This window comes from Ochotona princeps, chromosome 17 (assembly GCF_030435755.1).
Source record: "Ochotona princeps isolate mOchPri1 chromosome 17, mOchPri1.hap1, whole genome shotgun sequence".
NCBI lineage: Eukaryota > Metazoa > Chordata > Mammalia > Lagomorpha > Ochotonidae > Ochotona > Ochotona princeps.
The window spans coordinates 16608774-16630596 of record NC_080848.1 but is presented as its reverse complement, the minus strand read 5'-3'; the positions used below and the strand labels follow the sequence as shown (position 1 = coordinate 16630596).

Below are 21823 nucleotides of genomic sequence, written 5' to 3'. Positions count from 1 at the left end.
GAATGAGCAGCCAGAGCCAGTATGAGATCCAGGCCCCGCGATGTGGGACGCTGGCCCATTGCCCACTGGAACGCTCCGGCCTTAAACTGAGGAAGGAAAGAGGAAGCTCCGGCGAGCGGAGAGAGACTCCGGAAGAAGTTTCTAAGCTCCCATACCTCAGGTCCCAGGTACCTGGGGCTGGTACTACTCAGGAAGCAAAGTGGCAGAAGTTTCCTAGGAGACCCCTAAACAAGCTGAAGACTCATGCCAGGTTTGGTGGGGGATAGCCCCTCCTGCCCCAGCTGCCCAAGGACCCCAAACTTTGAGAACACCAGAAGTTGAGCCCACTTGGGTGTCCTCAGGGCTGGGTAGTGCACACATGCCCTGGGGCTATAGCTGGTGACCTAGCAGAACAAGCACAGCATATCCCAGGCAGGCCTGCAGCCAGCAGCCGTTTGTCAGCACCTCCTGGGAACCCTCTTGCCTGTGGAAGGTCTCTCTGGGCTGCCATGCAAGATCTATTGAGCCAGCAGGCTCTTGGGCCTCCAACCAAGCAACGTACTCAAGTGTACAGAGGCTGGGAATCACTCACTTCTCCCTGACAAGGGCATCCGCCCCCCTTGAACAAGAACCTGAAAGCGGGGTGTAGCCACTAACATAGCACTCGGGCCACCCATAGCCCATAGCAGAGTGCCTGGGTTCAAGTCCCATCTCTACTTCCAGTTCCAACTTTCTGGGAGGCAGCAGGCAACAGCTCAAGGACTCGGGTCCTTGGCATCCATATGGAAGATCCCAATGGAGTTCTGGGCTTCCAAACTACAGCCCAGCCCAATCCCAGCCACTGTGAGTGGTTAGGGAAACAGCAGGTGAAAGATCTCCCTCTTTCTCTCTCTCCCTCTCAATCCCTCTGATCTTCAAAGCAAGCTGGAATAAGCCTCAAGAACAGTGAATGTCTATGAGACTGGGAGAGGGAGGGGAAAGAACGGAGACCTGGCGGCAGAGCAGGGTGGACACCTTCTGGTAATTCACTATAGAGGGGCTGGGAAGAAGCCAGCAGGAGACTCAGAGCACAGCCCTGGAGCTGGACTTGGCCCTGCAGACCACGGCAGTTGTTGTCCAGATTGTGAGGTTGCAAGGTTCTGTCTGAGTGATCATCCAGGGTTGGGGGAGGGCAGCAGGCAGGGCCAGGGTGGGGACAGCAGTGGAGGGGTCCTTTGCAGAAGTCCATGTTTGAGTTGAGAAACTGCAGGTAGTCATGGAGAGCTTACCGACAGTGAAGGACAGGGACAGAAATACTGACGTGCTTGGATGACAAGCCTGAGACAGAGGGGCCACGCCTCAAGTGCTGCCTGGGGAGTCGCAGGTGAGTCAGGCCCTGCTCAGTCACCCTCAACTCATTCTCACTTTCTCCTGTGAGCCAGCACCACGCTCCCCCACACTGAACGAATCAGGCCTCTGGCTGCTAGAATCCAGCAGCAGACCAGGCCAGCACTGGCCGATCTGTGGGTGACCCAGGCCTTGCTCTGATTGGGAGGTGGGCAGCCAGGCCCAGCAGCAGGAAGTACTGTTTCCCCATGCCCAGACCCGGCCCCTGCTGCAGTCACTTCCCATAAATGGGGAATCAGGAAGGGGTAGGGCTGAGACCTAGGTCAGAATGGTCCCAGGTGTTCCTCAGCATGTCCTCAGGGGAAGAAAAACCAGCCTGACCTGACAGGAACTACCAGGGGGAGGGAGAACCCAGTCCTGCAGAGGCCGGTCCGTGGGGGAAGGAAGCGGTCAGCCCTTGGAAGCCACATTCCACACCTTGAGAAGCACAGGGTCTGGGCATCAGGTTGTCCAGGCCCAGGCTGGGTGTACGTGTGAGGAGGCACTGCTGGGAAGGGCCCAGGCCTGCCTTGGCTGAGACTGGTCTCCGACCTGATCCTGGCCAGGTCTATCTGAGCTCCATGTGGAGCCGCCCATGCCAGACTTAGCTCAGAGAAGCAGCTTCCCAGCCCTGATCCTGGAGCTTAGAACCCACCTGCAGGCCCTGAGACCTAAACAGGACACTGCCCCCTCCCCGCCTGCCTCCCACCCAACCAGGGGAGGGGCTGCTGACCCCTGGGGTCAAAAATCCCCAGGGATTCCACCCTCTTCAAGCTCCTCTGAGCCTATGAGGTCTGAAGTGACCTCATCTGGGAACCATGGGGCCTTGAGCGCAGGAGCCTAAGAGTCTCCTGAGGCTGCCTTGGGAATGGCCTGGAGGAGGGAGGTGAAGAAGGAAGAATACAGGCAGGCAGGTCAGGCAGCCCCACGGAAGAGGAGATACCCACCCAGAGACAGTCCCAAGAAGGCAGCAGTAGAAGGTTCTCCTCTGTGGAACATAGGGTGGTCCCCTAATTGAATATGCAAACACGTGGAGTTTATGTAAACAGGGTGGCAACTGGGCAGGGTTTAGCATGTGTGAGGAGTTTAGCATTTTCCAGGAGTTTCCTGGCATTTCCCCCTGGAGTTCAGCTGCCCATGTTCCTCAGGTCACCTCCTCCTTTCTAGTCCCGGATGAAGTGCAGGTGCATTATGTGGAAGTGGGCATACTGGATTGGTATGCAAGCGGGGGTGGGTAGAGGCACAGCACCCAAGTCGTGGGAAAAATCTCCCAGCTCACTTACCCCTACCTGACTTCCTGCCTAGCTCCCCCTTCTCACTGGCTTGAGGCCAAAACTCCAGCTAGCCCTCTCTGGGGAACAAGTCTGGGGCAGGACAGGAGTCACCCCCAGGCTCCCCGTGGGGTCTTTTGGGTGGAGTCCTGGCAGAATGAGGTTCTGCTCACCAAGCATTGCCCCAGTCCTGCCAGCCTCAATGCCTGTGATGGCCCTGCCTTCCCAGCTGGAGCCCAAGGCTTAGGGTCAGGGGCAGGGAGGTGGCTTCTGCTCAGGACCTGCCCTGTGGACATTTTTCAGAACAGCGTCATTGACCATCCATCACCTCTGGAATCAGACCCCTGGCAGTGTTTCTGTGGTTTCAGTTCTGACACATCCCAGGCTCCACCAGTGACCTGAGGGAGGAGCGGTCAAATTAGCTAAATCTCTGCCTTAGCCAGGTCCAGGGAAAGACGAAGTGGACAGGGCGGGGATGGGAAGGAGGGGAGGGGGGACATTCCTAAGAGCAGCTGGAGACAGAATCCTGAGCCCTTGCACCTCCTGTCTCCTCCAGACTCCTCCTGGCTCCAGCCAGCTATGAGATAAACTTGAAGCAAACAGAAACCCACATGCAACATGGGGGATGGTGCTGCCAAGATCTGGGAGTACCAGGAAGGCCAGGGCTGGGGGCTCCGGGGAGACACCCTTGCCCAGAAAAGAACAGCAGATGCCCAACCCCATGACGGGGGCATGTGATCAGCGGGCAGTAAACTAGACGGGAACACATATACCCCATCTCAATGAGACACTTGTGGCTGTTGCCACCATCCAGGCAGGACTTCTGTGGTGCCAGCCCGAGGTGCAAGCTGTGCCAGCGCCAGGGAGGGGCAAGAATCATTCAGGGAGCCACCCTGCTAGGATCCCCAGCTGGGTCCTACCCAGACCCTGACCCTGGCTGGATCCTGCCCAGCCCCTGGAGTGTGCTGAGTTGGGGGAGGGGCTGCCTCATCTGCAAAGCTGGGCCCCTGGCACACACACCAAACACACACCTCCCAGCTTAGAGCTCTGTAGCGAGGGGTTCAGAAGGAAGGACGAGAGCTCAGGGCAGGCAGCAGTGCCTCCCAGCACTGGAAGCCCTGTTCCTGTCAGGCCCATTTTGCTTTGTCCTTCTCCTTACCTGGACAGGTAAGAAACAGGCAAGATGGGGCATTGAGGCAGGCCCAGCCTGCACTTGCAATACCGACACCCCATGCTGGGTCACAAGTTCAAGTCCTGGCTGCTCTACTTTTACCCCAATTCCCTGGGAAGGCAGAGGGCAATGGTCTAAGTCTTTGGGTCCCTGCTATCCAACTGGGGGATCTGGATAAAGTTCCTGGCTCCCAGCTTTGGCCTGACCCAGCCCTGCCTGTTGTGGCTATTCAGGCAGTAAATCAACAGATGGTAAGATCTCCCTCCCCCCACCCCCGCCACTCTTCCTCTCTCTACCTTTCCTCCCTATAGCTCTACTTTCCATATATATATATATATATATATATATATATATATATATATATATATATTAGAAAGGGTTTTTCCTCCTTTAACAAAAAGAGGTGCTTTGGCCCAACTCTATCAGTTTGTAGTTTTTATGGTTCAAAAAACTGAGACCTGGATGGGGTATTCAGCTTCCAAAGACCCTGCAGCTGATTCCTATGGAGCTGAGAGCAGCAGCGGGTGCCCAGGGATCCCAGCTGTCTGCCCCCAGGCGATGACAGGAGATCCCAGAAAAGAAGACAGTAAACACTCCAGGTTCCTGACAGAACAGGTCAGGCAGGGGACAGAGCCCAAGAGCTGCAGGGACAAGGGCCCCCGGTGGTGGTGCGGGTGGGGGTATCCTGGAGGAAGAAGCACTGAGCAGAGTGAGCTGCAGGAAAAGGTGACATGGAAGTGGGAGAAGGTGGGATGTTCCAGAAACAAAGACAGGTCCTGCAGAAGCAGGCCAGGTACAATGAGCCCTCTCTAAATGCCTGGTTGTGCCCAAAAGCATGGCACCCATGACCTTGGCTGAAAGCATCAAAGCTCGCCGCTGTGCTATAGGTCCTGTCTTGAACCCCATTTTGCTGACCAGTAGACAGAGGCCACCTGCCTACACTGCTTAGTGTAGTAAGAGACAGATCTGGGATATGACCCCAGAGAGGTCTGGCCCTGCTCTGGCCAATCTCCACCCTGTTCCAAAGCAGAACCAGGGGAGCAGGAGCTGCAGAGAAGAAAAAGTAAAAACCGGGCCCAGTGCAATAGCCTAGTGGATAAAGTCCTCGCCTTGCATGCACCAGGATCCCAAATGGGCATCAGTTCATACCCAGCTGCTCCACTTCCCTTCCAGCTCCCTGTTTGTGGCCTGGGAAAGCAGTTGAGGATGACCCGTCTTGGGACCCTGCATCCATGTGGGAGACCCAGAATACTCTCCTGGGTTCAGATCGGCTCAGCTCCGGCCACTGAGGCCACGTGGGGAGTGAAGCAGCAGAGGGAGGATCTTGCTCTCTGAGTCTCCTCTCTGTAAATCTGACTTACCCCCAACCCAAACAAATAAATAAATCTTTTAAAAGACAAAGAAAAAGAAAGGGCAACGAAGGGCCTTGCAGATGAGGCCACTGATGTCCCTTTAAGCCAGGAGGTGACACATGCTGAGTCAACATGAGTCACACAGCCAGGTGCAGGGTGCCCTGAAGTGGAGGAACACCGGGGCTGGCTGGTGCCCAGCTGGATGCTCCGGAGGCCCTCTCACTCCCCTCGGCCACCCCCACATCCCAGCCTTATCATTGCAGGACCAGAGGGGTTGCCCCACCTCTCCAGAGGGCTGCCCTCCAGGGCCTCCCAGCACCAGGTGCATGGGTCCCAAGCCAATCTAGAACAATCCACAAGCCCTCAGCAACCACAGCTCTCAACAGGTGAGCCTGGAGCGTCTGCGACAAAACCATGGGGAGGAGGGTTTGTCGACAATGCTGATTCCTGGGCTCTACTCCAGGGCCACTGAACCACTTCTCTGTAGGGGAGCCTGCATTTTTTTTGTTAATAAGCCACCCAGGTAAAGTTGGAGAACTACTGACCCAGAGCTTGAGAGCCACTGAACAACACTGAATCCTGGCAGTAGGTAGGAATGACACACAGGCACAGCAGCCACAGCCGGTTTACCTGCCGGCAGGGGAAGACCGTGTGAGCGTGGCCAAGGCTGGCCGTGCAAAGTCAAGGACCCAAACCAAAGTTTTGCTTCTCTTTATGTGGATCACCTTGGGCACAAGTGACCAAAGCCACTCTTTGCCAACAACCAGAGTGTCAAAACTGCAAGGGTCTAAGATTTTGCTCTTTCTCCAGGCTAACTAGTTGTCTGCCAATGGAGGCTGACCAAAGACAGAGACAAAGGAACATGACCACTCACAGCGCAGCAAGCAGCTTGAGCTTCAAGTCTTCCCCTCACCACTCACCCCCAAGGGTGAGTGGTGAAGAGCCCCAAGGTTTGGGAAACTGAATCTTTTATAATGAGTTAGAAGCAAATTTGTCTGACCTTTGCTCTAGAGGGAAATATCACTACTATTGAAAACGATCTAAAAAACCTGCCCCTTCTCCAGAGGCAGGCTCTGTTTCTGACTTCCGAAGCAGCTCAGCACCAGATCTTCCTTGGAAAAAGACAAAACCACGTCTCGGGGTCTCTGGCTGTGCAGAAATACAAAACACCATGAAGAATTACTTGGCAACCCGAGGAGAAGAGCAAGGCACAGGATGGGGCCATGCTGGTGAAAGTCCCTGGGAATGCTAATGACAGAGATAAGACAAGGAGACAGCCAGAGGCAAAGGTAGAAAGTGATAACAAGCTTTTTACAATGCAGTCTGTGGCGACAATCAAGTGGAAAAATACAACCCACACCATGGATCAAAAGGCTTGCCACCCGTAAGACATACAAAGAGCTCCCATGAACAATTCAGTTAGGGACCAACAGCCCTGGAGGGGAAACGGACAAAGAACAACAGAGGATTGCAGGCAGGAGAGATAAGATACTAACTTGCATTAGACCTACAAAATGCTCAGCCTCACCCACAAGAGAAATGTAAATCCAGACTACCATGAAATCTCGTTTTTAACAAGTCAGATTGGTAAAGGTGGAAGGGGTTGAACAGCTTGCCATTTGTTGGGAATACGGGAAACTGGACACTCCACACATCACCAGCTGTGGTGGAAAAGGTATTAAAAACAGTCATTTCCAGCAGGTGTCAAAATGTCAGTTATTCGACCATGAAAACTTTCACAGGTGTTCATCTTTCACATGTCAAAAACAACACAACGCACTAGGATGCTCACTGCAGCGTTATTTATACTAGGGAAAATGTAAATAAATACCTAAATTACATGATAACGTGTGTGGAGCAGAATACAGCACAGTCATCGAAGAGACAGGGAACAGGCAGTTAGCCCGGCGGCTCCCCTACCCACCTGCCACATCGGAGCGCCCAGGTTCAATTCATGCTCCAGCTTCCTCCCAGTGCTGACCTGCTAGGAAGGAGTGATGGTTTGGTTTGAGTCCTGCCACCTGTGTGGGAGGCCTGAGTTGAAGTTCCCGGTCCTTGCTCTAGCCTTAGCCCAACCATGGGCATTTGGGGGAGTGAAGCAGTGGATGGATGGGAGGCCTTTGTATATGTGTGTGTATCTCTCCCTCTCAAATAAGTAAGGAAACAAAAAGCTTTTTATAAAAGAAGGAAATGAAGCAGCTCTGCATGGCCCCCATGAGAAGCACGTTTGAAAAAGTAAGATGGCAGAGCGGTGCACTGGGCTTGCTGCCCTGTTTGTTCCTGGAGGACGTCTTCACAGAAGCACGCAGGTGCAGTGAGGGAGATGCAGTTTCTGGAAGCTGAGCTAGGAGACCGAATAGAAAGAGATCTACGTGTTACTGTTTATCCTTCATACTTCTTTAAGTTCCCATTGTATTATGCATTTACAATCTCCTATGTACATATAACACATTTGTTTAAAAAAGAAAAAACACTTAGGTGTTCAGATCTGCCAGGCAGGCAGTCTGGACGGGGCCAGGACGGGGCTCCAGGCTCCAGACCTGGTGGCAGCAGACGGTCTCCCTGATCACTCTCTGCTCTGTCCAAAGCTTGTCCAGGAAGCATCATTCACTCCCTCACTCTCTCCAGGGTTGGGCATGAATCCTGGCAGGGAGTGGTAAAGGCAATAGGGAATGGTGGGAGCCCAGCCCCCAGCAAGCTCCCCGCAGAGTGCTGGGAGGAGGATCCGTGCAAATACCTTGCCCCAGAGGCTGAGTAGTTCAGTGTAGCAGCTCAGGTTAATGAGTGACAGCCTGGCCTTTGCCCGAGCTCCACCCTGGGTAGGCACCTAGCAGCCAGGCCCAGGCACTCCCTCAGAACCTGAGTTTCCTCCCCTATAAAATGTGGGAGCAGCCACTCTCAGCAGAGTTTGCAGGCCACAGCACCCACCCACCTGGCAGCCTGGGTGGCCTGGACTGGACGCTCTGAGACACCCTGGCTTTAAAATCAGGTTGTGATTAAATATATTTGGGTCATGTGAGGCCCATAAATGCTCCCCCTCTGTGAGCCTCTATTTCTTCATGTCAGAAATGGGGCTAACAGTTCTCATCTCAGAGGGCTGCTAGAAAAGAAATGTACAAGTGTGTGTGAGGGGGGAGCGGGGGAAGGCACAGCGCCAGACACACAGTAAGCCCTTGAGAGACCCTGAAAGTGAAGTGATAGTCATGGGTCCCGGTGCGGTAGCCTAGTGGCTAAAGTCCTCACCTTAAACACACTGGGATCCCTTATGGGCACCAGTTCATATCTGGGCAGCCCCACTTCCCACCCATCTTCCTGCTTGTGGCCTGGGAAAGCAGTCGAGGATGACCCAAAGCCTTGGAACCTTGCACCCCAGGTGGAAGACCCAGAAGAAGCTCCAGGTTCCTGGCTTTAGTTCGGCTCAGCTCCAGCCAATCCAGCAGTCACGTAGAGAGTAAATTATTGGGCTGAAGATCTTGCTGTCTGTCTCTCCTCCTCTCTGTATATCTGACTTTGCAATGGACATAAGTAAATCTTTTTTTAAAAAGTGATGGTCATGATGGAGAAGGCATTCTTTCTAACAGTAGGGGCTGGGGGGTCAGGGGCCGGAGGATGAGGGGGTCTCAGGAAAGGGCTGGAGTGTCTGCAGCATGAAACTGACAAGCAGGTGTGGAGGCTGGGGAGGCAGCAAACGGGGTGGGGAGAGAGCAAGCACACAGGTCCAACCCTCTGGCTGGTGCCTGAAGCAAGCAGCGCTGAGGCCTGGAGAGGAGTGAACACTCCCTAGCAAAGTCGAGGCTCCAGGCACCAGCACCCCAGCACCCCAGCGTGTGCAGGTCAACCTCAGGAGTCAGCAGCATTTATTTAGAAAGAGGGCGAGCCACCTGCCACAACGAGGTAGGACTTTCCAGTCCTGCCTTCCCCTCAAACCACACCTTTCCACCACCACACACAAGCTGGCAGGTGCTGACCATGTGCCAGTAGCCCTGCGCTGTCCCCTCTGCTTTTGGGAAGGGGGAGTCCTTCTGTTCTCCCCCTTCTGCACCAGCCTCGGTGGTAGGCAGGAGGCAGGCACGCCCTGCTGCCCCAGGGTCTGCCAGCATGCACCTGCCAGGTACAAATGGGCTTTGTAGGTACAGAGTGGAGGGGCTTGAGAGAGGAGGAAGGGTAGCTGGAATCATCTCATTGAGTCAACCCAGGGCAGGGGAGGTCAGGTCAGGGAGAGGGACTGCGAGGCTGGGAGTGAGGTCACAGGGCTACATTTTGCATTTTGAAGGAAGAATGGCTGGTCAGGAGACAAGATGTGCAGGCCAGGGAGCCTCCAGAAGGTGCAGAAAGCTGGAAGCAGAGTCCTCTCGCACCTTCCGGGGCATCTCAGCCAACCCCTTCAGCCCCAAGCCCCTGCAGCCTTCCAGGACACATCCTGGCCCTCCCCACCCCTGACCCAGTTGTCCCGTGAAGTGCTTATCTGAGCCTCTCCCTACTCGCCTGGCCTGGCCACACCCCTTGCTGCTCCCCTGGAAATAGCTCCTTCTCTACAGTCCATTCTGCTAGCCCAGAAGCCAGCTTAGCCAGCAGGGACCCTGAAGGGGGAAGATGCGACTCATGGCCTGCATGGAGGGACAGCTACGGTGTGCCCAGCACCATGGAGGACCATGACCCCACAGGGTCCACAGAGCAGGTTCCTCCGACCCCAACAGACAGACAAGCGGACACACAGTCCTGGACACTGAGCATCCAGGTCTCAGTGCAGCCCCCATGGTGAGGGGAGCAGCCTCCCGGCCCACTGTCCACGCAGAGCCACACAGCCGGAGGCCCCCACGGTGAGGGGAGCAGCCTCCCAGCCCACTGTCCACGCAGAGCCACACAGCCGGAGCTCCAGGCTGCAGTTCTCCTTGGCCCAACCCAGTTCCTGCAGGAGAGCATAAGGCAGCACAAGGGCTGGCGTGGGTGGGGCTAGTGGGGCCTCCCAGCACTGTGTGTATGTGTGTATGTGTGTGTGTGTCTCTGTGTGTGTGTGTGTCTGTGTGTGCCTGGTGCCGCCAGGCCAGCCCAGGCTCCAGGTTCTTTCCCCTTCATGCTACAATCTGACTTGGTGAATGACTCACCCTGCCCTGGCCCTCACCCCACCAGGCCTACCCCCTCTCAGGCCAAGGCCCGGCTCACCACACTTCCAAGAGTAACAGCAAGGTCTTGCCAGCAATGGAGAACAACACCAGCTGCCCAGACCAGGTCCTGCTCCCTAAGTCTTGGCACCCATCAGACTCATTACTTAAGGTAACTCTTCCAGGGAGGTGACCGCCCCTCTCCCCATGAGGTTAAGTGATGTGTCTGGGAACTGACCCCAAAGCCCCTGAACCTGCCCGTCACCCCTGAGCCACTCAGGGCAGGCCACGTGCTGTGTGGCAAAGGCTACTGTATTCACAAGGCAAAGTCTGCGAGGCCAGGCCCCTGGTCATATCGGCTGGCTAGCCTTGACGAAGCTCCGTGGCTTATTTGAAAGGGTTCCAGCGGGCCACAAGGACAGCGATTCTGGCCCGCCCAGCTTGCTAGGCCCTCAGGGGCCCCCTCGTCCAGCTGGGGCTTGCAGGTGCATACAAGACAGGGAGAGGAGCTGTGATGATCGCTCTGCAAGCGGCCTCCACTCTGGATGAGCTGAGCTGCCTGCCCGCCCCAAGTCTTCCCAGTGCAGCTTTCCTGGGGAACAGCCACTCTTTGTTCTCAGGCTCGCCCTGATTGCCAACTCAGGGCCACAGCGCTCCCTGGAGGCCGCACCGGGCCACCAGGAACATGTCTTTCTCCCAAACCTTCAGTCTGCATCCCTGACCCAATCCAGTGCTGAGCGGAGAGGAAGGGCCCGGGGAGCTGATTTGGGCATGAACAGGCGTTATCTTTCAGGATGGTACCCGGCCCCTTGACAGCAACAAGAAGAGTGGAGTTGAGAGTGTTGGGAAAAAAAGAAGGGACACCTCAGGGCAAGAAGTCCAAAGACCTGGATTCTACCCTTGTGATCCGGGCGTGTCTTTCCCTCTCCGGCAACAAAGCAGAGGAAGAGGTCGTCCCCCTGAGCAAGCACGATCTCCTGCCGACTCACCAAGTGCAGCTTCCCAGACACTCCCCGGCCAGATGCCTGGGATGACCACAAGGGGACGCTGCCGCCACGGCTGTGAGAGGAAAGAGGTGAGAAGGCACACAGCCGGCACCTGCCCGCACCTGCCCACCGTGCCAGGCCACCTCCTGCCCAGCATCCTGCCTCCGAGAACCACAGTACAGCCCTAACACGACAGTCCTCTCAGACCCGGTGGGAGTGGAGTCCAGCGGGACCCTGGGAAAATAAAGCCATCATCACAGCCAGGCGGACTTAGAGCCGTGAGACCTGGAGATATCCCCAAACACTCGGTGAGGGGTAGGGGTCAGATGACTACCAGGCACCCCAGCAGCCTTGGAATTCCATGCTGGTGGGCTCAAAGCCAGACTCCGTCCAAACCCTCACTGGTCCTCTCCTGAACCTGACCTCTCTAGGACTACCTGGGGCAAAAGGGGGTAGGGGTCCCTCGCCCTCGGCCAATAGTCACTCCACACTGACAGGAGATGGCCCTGGCACGGGAACCACAGCAGCCCAGGGTAACACCAGAACACCTAATCCTGTCCTAAACCAGAAAGCTGCCTGCACCCCACCTCCCACATCCCACCAGCTCACAAGATCCCCACAGCCCACCCCTGCTGCCTCTACAGCTGCAGCCCTCACCCCGCTCCCCACGCCCACCACTCTAGCTAGCTTCAAACGGGCCAGGCTCACTCTTAACTCCCGGCCTTTACAACTGCATCCCTGGCACCTGTCCCACCTCTGCCTGTTCCTCCCTCACCATGTCCCCAGCGCCCCACCCCCCCCCCAAATGCAGGTCAGTGCCCTGCCTGAGCTCCCCGGCCTGGTTATTCCCCCTGCGTGTTCCCTGGTATGTGATGAAGACCCTAGAACAGGCTGTACCAGGCACCTGGGACAGGGGCTGAAAACCCCGGGCGCACCCACAGTCAGAGGCAGCCTTGGAGACCATCACGCCTGGCTCCACCGCCCTGCAAAGCCTGATTCCATCTCACAGGCAGAGTCTTCCCCAGGCTTGCCAGTCTTCTCAGAATATCAAGCACAATCAGAAAGAGAGCAGGAGAGAAGGGAATCGTAGAAAACACGAGAAAGTCTTGCTGGTGTTTGGGGCCACAGAGTAAACTAGAACAGTTGTTCCCTCCGGTGGCAGAGGAGTGAAGACAGCTGAGAGAGACAGACAAGGACCCAAGGGCAGGATAAAGCTGACTTCCACAGCCCCGTGGGTGCACTTCCTTCCCTGGACACCCTCCACCTGCAACACATACCCCTGCCTTCCATCCATGACCACCAGGATAAACCCAACCAGCACTTCCTCCATGGACTGTCTCGGCCTCCCAGGCCCAGGTGTGCTTCGCTGCCATGTGCCCAAGGAGGTCCTGGACTTCCCATCACACAGCTTCACCTTACCACAGCACTGTCACCTGCCAGCCTTCTCGTAAGAACTCCCTGAGGGCAGAGCCCACATCTGCCAGGCCCTGGAGAGGAGGCAAATTTGCCTCACCTGCTGGCAAGACCAGCTCTCGTCTCTCCATTTTGTAGAGCAGCTGCTGGTCCTGGGTTATTGGCCGCAGCTGCCGCTGTGGGGCTTTCTTCAGCAACCCGCTCCCCACAACCAGGTTCATCCTGGTCTCCACATGGGTGCATAGGGGCCCAAGTACATGGGCCACCCTCCATTGCTTTTCCCAAAGCACTAGAAAAGAGCTGCATGGGAAATGGAGTAGCTGGGACTTGAACTGGTACCTACATGGGTGCTGGTGACACAGACAGCAGCTTTACCCTCTGTGCCACAGTGCAAGCCCCTTTCCTCACGCTCCTTCAACCTTCATATTGTTTTGTTTTTCCCATTGCTGTTGGTTTGATCTCTTGAGCTTTTCTTTGGGTTTTGGAAGAATACCCTGAGCAAGCCGATTCTCATGGTGCTCAGAGCCACAGAAGGGAATGGAGACAGGGATTAGTTTGGTTCCTGTTTGGGCCTGAGATGGGAAGAGAGTCTCCCAGCCCGAGGTCCAGGAGTCTGAACAAGGAGACTCCAGGGGGCGGGGACGCTGGCAGATCAAAGCTCACAAGATTTATGACTGACAGAATAACAGGAGGCTTCCAGCGACTATCCGGCAGTCGCCTGTTCCTCCCTTTGACAAGCACAGAGCCCAGGCCTTCTGAGGAGAGAGACTGAGGTCCCAGGAAAGAATTCACAGGTGCAGCCCACCTGTCTCACTCTCCGCAACTTGCACAGTCGTTGCTTCTCACACGGAACGTGTCTGACAAGCTGGCCTCTGGATTGGTTAAGTGCTCTGTAAAAATGGGCATAGCCATCCCAGCTTCCTTAGGGTCAGACTTCCTGGGTTCAAATCCCGGGCCAGGGCTCAGGAACTCTGCACCCTTACTGGCCATCATTTGGTCCCTCTGAATGGGTTCTTCATGTGTAAAGTGGAAAGATGAACAGTCCCAAGAGGCTGCAAGGAGCAGTAAATACGGGTACTCTCCACCATCTCTCATTCCCTCCCCGTATCCCTGCCAACAAGGGCACTTGTAAATCCGAAGTTCAGCCACCGCAGTGGGCAGTGCTGGCTAAGGAGAAGCTGAGCACATCCAAGAGCGAGGCAGAGAGCATCTTCCAGGTGTTCCAGAGCTCCCCGAGCTGTCTCTGCCTTCACCCCCTTCCTCTCCCCAGGAGGCTGCAAGTAGCCAGGACCTACATCTTGCTATTTTGAAAGCCACCAGTCTCATTACTGCCTCTCCAGGTCAGCCTTCTTGGTCAGACCATCCACAGCACCTGCAGGACAGCCAGAGGTAGAGAGTGATCCAGAGGGTGCCAGGCACTACAGGAACCCACAGAGCCCTGGAGCTGGAGGGACCAGGGAAGGGATGGTGACAGGAGAGGGAGAAGATAGTCAGGTTCTTCCACCCTACAGTCAGCCAGGGTCATGCAAGTGTCACAGATGTCCGGGAGAATTGTGCTGCTGTCCATGTCACAGTCACAGTCTTTAAAAGAGGAGACAGCACCAAACCCAGGTTCCCATGCTGTGACCCCCTGCTGGATGACAAGAGGCCAGGAAAAGCCACAAGAGGGGCTTCCAGTGCTGGTACCTGACCCCAGTGTCTCCTAGCCCACACCAAGGGTGCTTGGTGTGGCCTCACTCATTCATTCAACAAATTCTACATAGGCGACTGTAGGGGTTAGAGATCTGTCACCCACTCTTCCTCAATGAGTCTGTCTTTGACTAAAGGTCTCCAACAGTTCTAGCAAAGGAGAGATGGTTCTTGACAATGAGAGAGCAAGAAGGACCTCAGGCAGCAGGTGGCAACTGAAGTAAGCCTTGAAGAACAGCTGAAGACTACACAGTGACCAAGCAGAGGGAAGGGGCTTAGGGTGAAAGAGACACCATGTCCAGAGGCAGGAGGGTGTGAAAGCAAGAGATGTCTGAGAACAATGAAGAGCCAGTTTGCAAGCTCCTCAAGCATAGAGACAAAGTCTGGTCTATCATTTTGCCCAGAGAAACAAAGAGTAATCCCGCACTAAACTGAATGCATAAATAAATCAGTATATATGTAGACAGGTGGATGGATGGATGGATGCATGAATAGATGGATGAGTGTGGATGGATAAGTGAGTGTATAGATGGATTCCATACCCAGAGTTCTAGATGTTACTCATCTCCTGAACAACCAGAATATATATCTGAACCATAAGAAATTCGAAAAGACTAAGATCAAGATGGATCCAGAAAAAAACTAGGAAAAGCAGAAATGGGATTGCCCGAGGACCAGGCCCAACAGAAACTGGCATCCAGGCCCAGCCCCATCCATGTTAACCCAAGCCTCCTCCCTGCTCAGTCCAGGCTCTGAAAACTGGGAAAGCAGGGGTGAATCCTGGCACACAGATTCACATCCCAGCCCTGGGGCCCTCAGGAATCAAACACAAGCTTATTTCTGATGGAAGTGAGAAGTTTCCAGAAGAAAAGATTCCTGGGTACTTAATGCCTCGCCAAGAAGACCGGGAGATAAGCACACAAATAAGGCTCTTTCTGTTCACGGCTTGCTCACACCTCCAACTTTGAAGTCAATCAACAAAGGACAAAGAGTTCTCGGACCCTTGCTGATGCCCAGATGTCTGCAGCCGGCCAGCATTGCCTCTTGACCCCGGCCCCACCCTGCCCCTTTGCCTTCTACCTGTCCTTGAAAATGGCCTATCCCAAGTCACAGGCAAGAGGGTCTCTTTAGGACACCAGGCCCTGTCTTCTCAGTTTGCCGACACTCTAGACAACTTCACTGTCTTTGCTTCAATTCCTTACCCTCGGATTACTGTCATCATCACCCAGCAGGTACACAAGCTTGAACCATCATCCCAGATCAACCTCTACTGATGCCCACACTCAGGTGAAAAGGCGTGCCAGCGCTTCAGGGACAAACAGCATCCCTGTCTTCCCTGGGGTGGGGACAAGGAGAGCCAACCTCACCCACCTATACCTCCTATACCTGCCTATACCTCCCTCCTGCTGCTTCCACGCAGAGAGCCCTGACTCTGCATAATGCTAATGCCACTTCCTTCCTGAGATCATTTATCCCTCATGCTGCCTTGTGTAATGAGAGGATGCGAGGGTCGGTCATTGTCTTTCCCATATACTTCCAGCATATCATCCTAGACTCCAGCCCAAACCGTACGCTTGCAAAGCCCCCCATGCCCCAGCCCCACCCTGACTCCTCCTACAGGTTTCCTTCCCTGTCAGAGATTTGAGCCACTGGAACTGACACAGGACACGTCAACTCTTTCCTAGCCTGGAGTGGTGAGCCTCACCCACCCCGGGCATCTTCATCATTCATCGAGGTGTGGCGTCTTCCCTTTCTACTCCTTATCCAGCCCCCCAAAGAGAACAGACACTCCCCGCCACCAAAGGCAGGCTCCTGAAGCCCCAGCTCGTACAGGACATCCATGAGCTGGATTCTCTGAACTCCAAGAAGCACGGCTCTTGTTCATCACTTGCCAAGCAGGGAAACTGAAGTTCAACCCTCCAAGGTCTCAGAGTTCACAAAGAACAGAGCCAGAGCTGGATGCCAGTCAGTCTACTCCCAAAGCCTCCACAAATGTGCTCGTCATGAAGAGACAGTCCCTAGGAGGTGACCGTATCCAGAGAGTGGCTCACCCAGGGTGATTAACACAGCCCCGCCTTGAACTTGTACCATCCCACTCATTTACATGCCCTCTTCCAGGGAACCCTCATGGCAAGCCCGTGAGGTGGGTACTGTTAATAGGGCCATTTTACAGATGTGAAGACAGAGGTTTTGCAGTAATAATAAACTTTCCCCAGGTCGACTAAGTGTAGGCAGAATTAGACAAGGTTCTGGAACTGTAGCTTTGAGTGTTAAGACTGCCAATAGAGCCAGCATTCTTGCCTTGGGTCTGTGGGCCTCCACCAAGGAGCTTTAGGGGACCCATAAACCTCACAAATTTCCTGTGTCTGTCTGTGTGCTTCATGAGGGTAAGAGGGTTGGAAAAGAGCAATATCTCTGAATATATTTTTAGGGTCAACACAGTGGGTTCTGTGGCTGCCTGCGATGCCGGCCTCCCATACGAGCACTGGTTAAAGTTCAGACTGCACTCTTTCCTCCCTAGCTCCCTACTAATGCTCCTGAGAAGGCAGTGGAAAATGCCCCAGGGGACTAGATTCCTGTCACCCACACAGAGACCCAGATGCAATTCCTGGCTCCTGGTCTCAACCTGTCCCAGTCCTGGCCATTGAGCCATTTGGGAAGTGAACCAGTAGACAGAAGATTCATTCTCTCACTGTCTCTCCCTCTCTCGGTCATTCTGTCTTTCAGATAGACACTAACACATCTTTAAAATGCATATGTATTTTTTCAAAGAATTCCCTGATCATGCAAGTGTTAAGAATTCTTAACCTAGTACCTTGTCACACAAAGGTGCTCAATGCCTGGTGAATGAAATAACAAGTCAATGAGAACATGAGTAAGCAAATCCCTTGCACATCCCAGAAGACTCCACACAGGAGCTGGAACACACATCTTCTTGTGTCTTCACAGATGGTGAAAGCTGCCCTGGGACCCAGCCCAACCCGCCCCCATGCCCTCCTCTCAGTGTCAAAGGCCACAGCCAGGCCAGATGCTTCAACAAGCCACAGGGCGTGGCTTACCCGCCCCGCCACCACCTTCTTCCCACAGGGACCAGGCAGAGGAGGGAGTTGTGCAACTCAGACAATGAAGCTTTATTGATTGCCAGCAGGGGTAAGGGTGAAGCAGGAGCCTGGGGTGCAAAAGGAGACCCCCCAGCAAGGGCTGTGTCCCCAAGGGCGGGGGTTCCTAGGCCTGAACTGTGCTGAGCATTCTTAGTTCTTGGTGCGAAGGACCTGCTCGTGGGACGATACCACCTTGCCGTCATGCACGTCCACAACCTTGGTGCGGATCTGTCGGCTGGAGGAGGTCACTGGGGAAGAGGGGACAGAGGCTGTTAGCAGAGGTGGACTGGCAGTGTAGCAATGAGGCTGAGAAGCAGGTGAGGGAGACCTTTCCCCTATTGCTCCATGCATGCTGTTCCCAAGCACTGAACCAACCCATCAGTCAGTGCCTTTGAGACTAGTACTCTTTAAGGTCAGGTTCAGAGTCTGTGGCCTTAGACTGGAGCTTCCTAAGAGCTCAGTATTGACTGGTTCCATCCAAATCCACCCAAACAAACTAGTCTGGGCAGGAAGTGGGGGGCATCCATGGAGTTGAGTTGTCCATGGTGCTGGCCGTCATAACCATGGGGTCTTCCCCAGACATTCAATTGGGGATGCCAGCCATCACTCATGGCCGTAAGAAGGATTTAGAAAAGGCCTCTTCTACCCAGTTCACAGCATCTTAGATAAGAATGCTACAGACCAACCTTGCAAGATGCACCCTAACTCTGTCCCTGGGCCTAGGGGGAATAGAGGGTGGCGCTGAGCCCAGGCTTGATGACGAGGGAGCTCTTACCGTCTCTGGATGATTGAGAGCCAGAAGAGAACTGAGAGGAGGAGAGGCTGTGAAGACAGAAAGAGGGAGGCCCGTTAGACACACAGGTGGGGAGGCAGTGAATGCACAGCGAGGCATGGACAGTGAGGGGAACAGGCACTCACTGGGCATCCTCGCCCTCCAGCAGGCGGCGGTAGGTGGCAATCTCCTGCTCCAGCCGCGTCTTCACATCCAGCAGGATCTTGTACTCCTGGTTCTGCTGCTCCATCTCGCAGCGCAGCTGTGCCAGCTGCTCCTCCACCCCTCCAATCATCTCCTGGATCTGGGACAGCTGCATGCAGTAGCGGCCTTTGGTCTCCTCCAGGCTGTTCTCCAGGGATGCTTTCTGTAAGGGGAGCAAAGGAAGATCAGAGAATCATGAAACTGCTTCTTTCTTCTCTGTAGCCCCGGGCCCATCCCCGGCCCGGCAGTGCTCCTACCATGCTGAGCTGAGACTGCAGCTCGATTTCCAGGTTCTGCACGGAGCGGCGCAGCTCCGAGATCTCGCTCTTGCCACTCTGCACCAGCTCGCTGTTGGTGGCCACCTCACGGTTCAGCTCCTCCGTCTGCAGACCAGAGTACACTGTTCACATCAGGAGGCCCCCGCAGACGGTCAGTCTGGGTCCCTTCCACTTCAAGTCACACTCACCTTGGTAAAGAACCAGTCCTCCGCGTCCTTGCGGTTCTTCTCCGCCATCTTCTCGTACTGGTCGCGCATCTCGTTCAGGATGCGGCTCAGGTCCACGCCAGGAGCGGCGTCCATCTCCACGTTGACATCTCCGCCCACCTGGCCTCTCATAGAATTCATCTCCTGCACAACCAGAGAGTCCACAGTCAAAACTCCACCATGCAGTTGGTGGGGATTCATGCTCGGAGACACCTCTGACTTGCATACACATGGTCCTCCCACCATCACAATTCCACTTAGCACTCACCTCCTCATGGTTCTTCCTCAGGTAGGCCAGCTCTTCTTTCAGGCTCTCGATCTGCATCTCCAGGTCAGCTCTGGCCAGGGTCAGCTCGTCCAGCACCCTGCGCAGTCCGTTGATGTCGGCCTCCACACTCATGCGTAGGTTCAGCTCTGTCTCGTACCTAGAATGACCCAAGAGAATGGAATGAAACACCTCTCTGGCCACACTGAGGGCTTTGTTCTCTTCTTCTCTAGCTTCTCCCCAGGGGCTGGCACCCTGTGGGTGGTGGAGGGGGCCAATTATGGACACGGTGCCCATGAATTGCTTGGATCTGAACATTCCTGGATGCCTGAGAGTAAGGCAGTTTGTATGGCTGCAGAATTTGGAGGGGAGGGATGTTGTTAGCTGCAATGAACAAAGAATGCACCAGGTCTCCAACTATGAGTCCTCCACCCCAAGGCAGGTGAGGAAGTGGGGAGTGTCTTTCCCTAAAGCAGTGGTTCCCAAGCCTGCCTATAGATCTAAATCATCCAGGTAACTGGATCCAAACTCCAAAGGTGGGGCCCGAGAGTCTTGTATTTTTACAAGCACCGCCCCCGGGGCTTTCATACAACCATCCTGGCACCGGATGGGAAACCCTGCTCCAAAACGCCCCACCCTGGGGAGGCGGGATGTGCCAAGCCACACTGCAAACTCACTTGGTACGGAAGTCATCGGCTGCCAAGCGGGCATTATCAATCTGCAGGAGGACATTGGCATTGTCCACAGTGGCCGTGAGGATCTGCAGGATGGAGAAAACAAGGCCGTTGCTCAGACAGCACCAGTTCAATTTCACTGCAACTTACCTTAGCCTCGGCTTCCTTACTCAGGCACACACCCTCCCCATAGACTTCTAGTTCTGACCCACAGCTTGTTGACTACTGCTGGGCAGAGGGGTACAGAGCATCCAGACTCCTGTTCTGTTACTCACTTGCTGCACAACCCAAGACAGGGTTTAGGACTTCAAGGTCAGTGGCCTGAAGCTCCCCAGACCCCCTTGCCATTCTCTCTCTCTCTCTCTCTTTTTCCCTTTCCTCTTTCTCCACCAGCCAGCCTGCCTGCCCTTGTCAGCACGCACAGTGCTCTGTCAGCCCCCAAGGCATAGGACCTCAGGTGGGACTTTCCCAAGAGCAGACCCAAGTTGGCACAGGGGATTAGAAAATCGGAAGGAAGTAGAAGACAGATGGGAGGCTGTGCGTAACTGAGGTTCCCTCCCTCTTCCTGTCCTTTCCCTAATCCAGGCAGGCATCAAAAACCAACAGGTCCAGCCACAGGGCGGGGTGGGTACCTCCTGAAGAGAAGTAGGAGTGGGGAGAAGGGGGCCCAAGGCACATGGCACATTCCTCCTTGTGACCTTGAATACAGAGCAGACCCATGGGTGGATTGGGACCCATTGTCTGTGTGGATTTTCTGAACTTGCCTGACCGTGGGGAGGAGCCAGTCACTGTTGCCTTAGCAGCCACAGCCCAGACTAATGAGTTAATGAGCGGTTTGGGTGTCTAGCCTGGTCCCGTTAGAGCCTCGCCTCTTCCCAGGTGCTGGAGAACAGAGCTAACTCCTGTCCCAGAAGGCAGGGCCCCGGGGTCCTAGCCTCAGCCCTGGCCGTGACCTTCAGCAAGCCGCAGCCCCTCTCAAAGCTTCAGTCCCTTCTCCTGTGAATGATGCCTGGAGGCCTCACTGCTCTCTCCTAAGGTGAGGACTGGAGACAAGGCTACATGGGCATGGTGCGGGAAGGGGGAAGACCTGCTCTGCTTGGGGGGCATCAAGGGCTTCAGGGGACAGTTCAGTTGGAAAGTTGTCATGCCTAGAACTGTGAAGATGCAGCCTACTGTCTCCAGAGAGAGGGTGTTGCCCCTAAAAGCTGCCCACCTTGTTCCGCAGCTCCTCAATGGTCTTGAAGTAGGAGCTGTAGTCTTTGATCTCAGCCGGCCGCTGCCTCTGGTACCAGTCACGGATCTTCACCTCCAGGTCGGTGTTGGCCTCCTCCAGGGCACGCACCTTGTCCAGGTAGGAGGCCAGGCGATCATTGAGGTTCTGCATGGTGACCTTCTCACTGCCCACCAGAAGCCCATCACCACCACCAAAGCCACCACCAAAGCCACCACCAAAGCCACCACCAAAACCACCACCAAAGCCTCCACCAAAGCCACTACCCAGGGCCCCACCAAAGCTGCTGCTACTGCTGAAGCCGCCACCATAGCCACCCCCCATCCCGCAGGCTCCACCAGAGGAGAAGCGGGAGGAGGTGACAGACATGCCCCCGTAGGCACTGGGGGCCCGGCAGGACCCTCCGGCCAAGACGGAGGACATGCGGCTGGAGCCACCGCCGATGCCACAGGAGCCCTTCATGGAGCTGGAGGTGAACTGGCGGCTGCAGGTGGTCATGGTGCAGTGAATGAGAGAGCGAGTGAGCGAGAAGGGAGTTGACTGAGAAGAGAGACGTGCTCAAGAGACAGGAGGCAAGCACTTTATGCTCATGAGTAGGGGGCGGGCCTGACAATTTCCATCCCCCTTGGCTTTCATCACCCGCAGGCCAGAGCCAACTCCCAGCCAGATCCCTCCTCCCCTCTGCCTCATCATGTCTGTCATATTTTACTGGAAACTCATTGTTCGGGGTGTTTGGGGCTTTCTTGTCCCGCCAGGCATGATTC

At 55.1% G+C, this 21823-nt stretch overlaps 1 protein-coding gene across 1 annotated transcript; it reads right to left on the bottom strand.

The window, feature by feature from the left end:
- Nucleotides 1-17496: 17496 nt before the first annotated feature.
- LOC101521923 (keratin, type I cytoskeletal 14) lies at nucleotides 17497-21557 on the bottom strand. The gene is made up of 8 exons (XM_004599084.2): nucleotides 21042-21557; nucleotides 19832-19914; nucleotides 19158-19314; nucleotides 18872-19033; nucleotides 18663-18788; nucleotides 18348-18568; nucleotides 18205-18251; nucleotides 17497-17677 (listed from the first exon to the last, which is right to left on the bottom strand). Exons 1-8 carry the CDS (start codon nucleotides 21555-21557, stop codon nucleotides 17580-17582), a joined length of 1410 nt encoding a protein of 469 aa, XP_004599141.1. The 3' UTR covers nucleotides 17497-17579.
- Nucleotides 21558-21823: the final 266 nt, after the last annotated feature.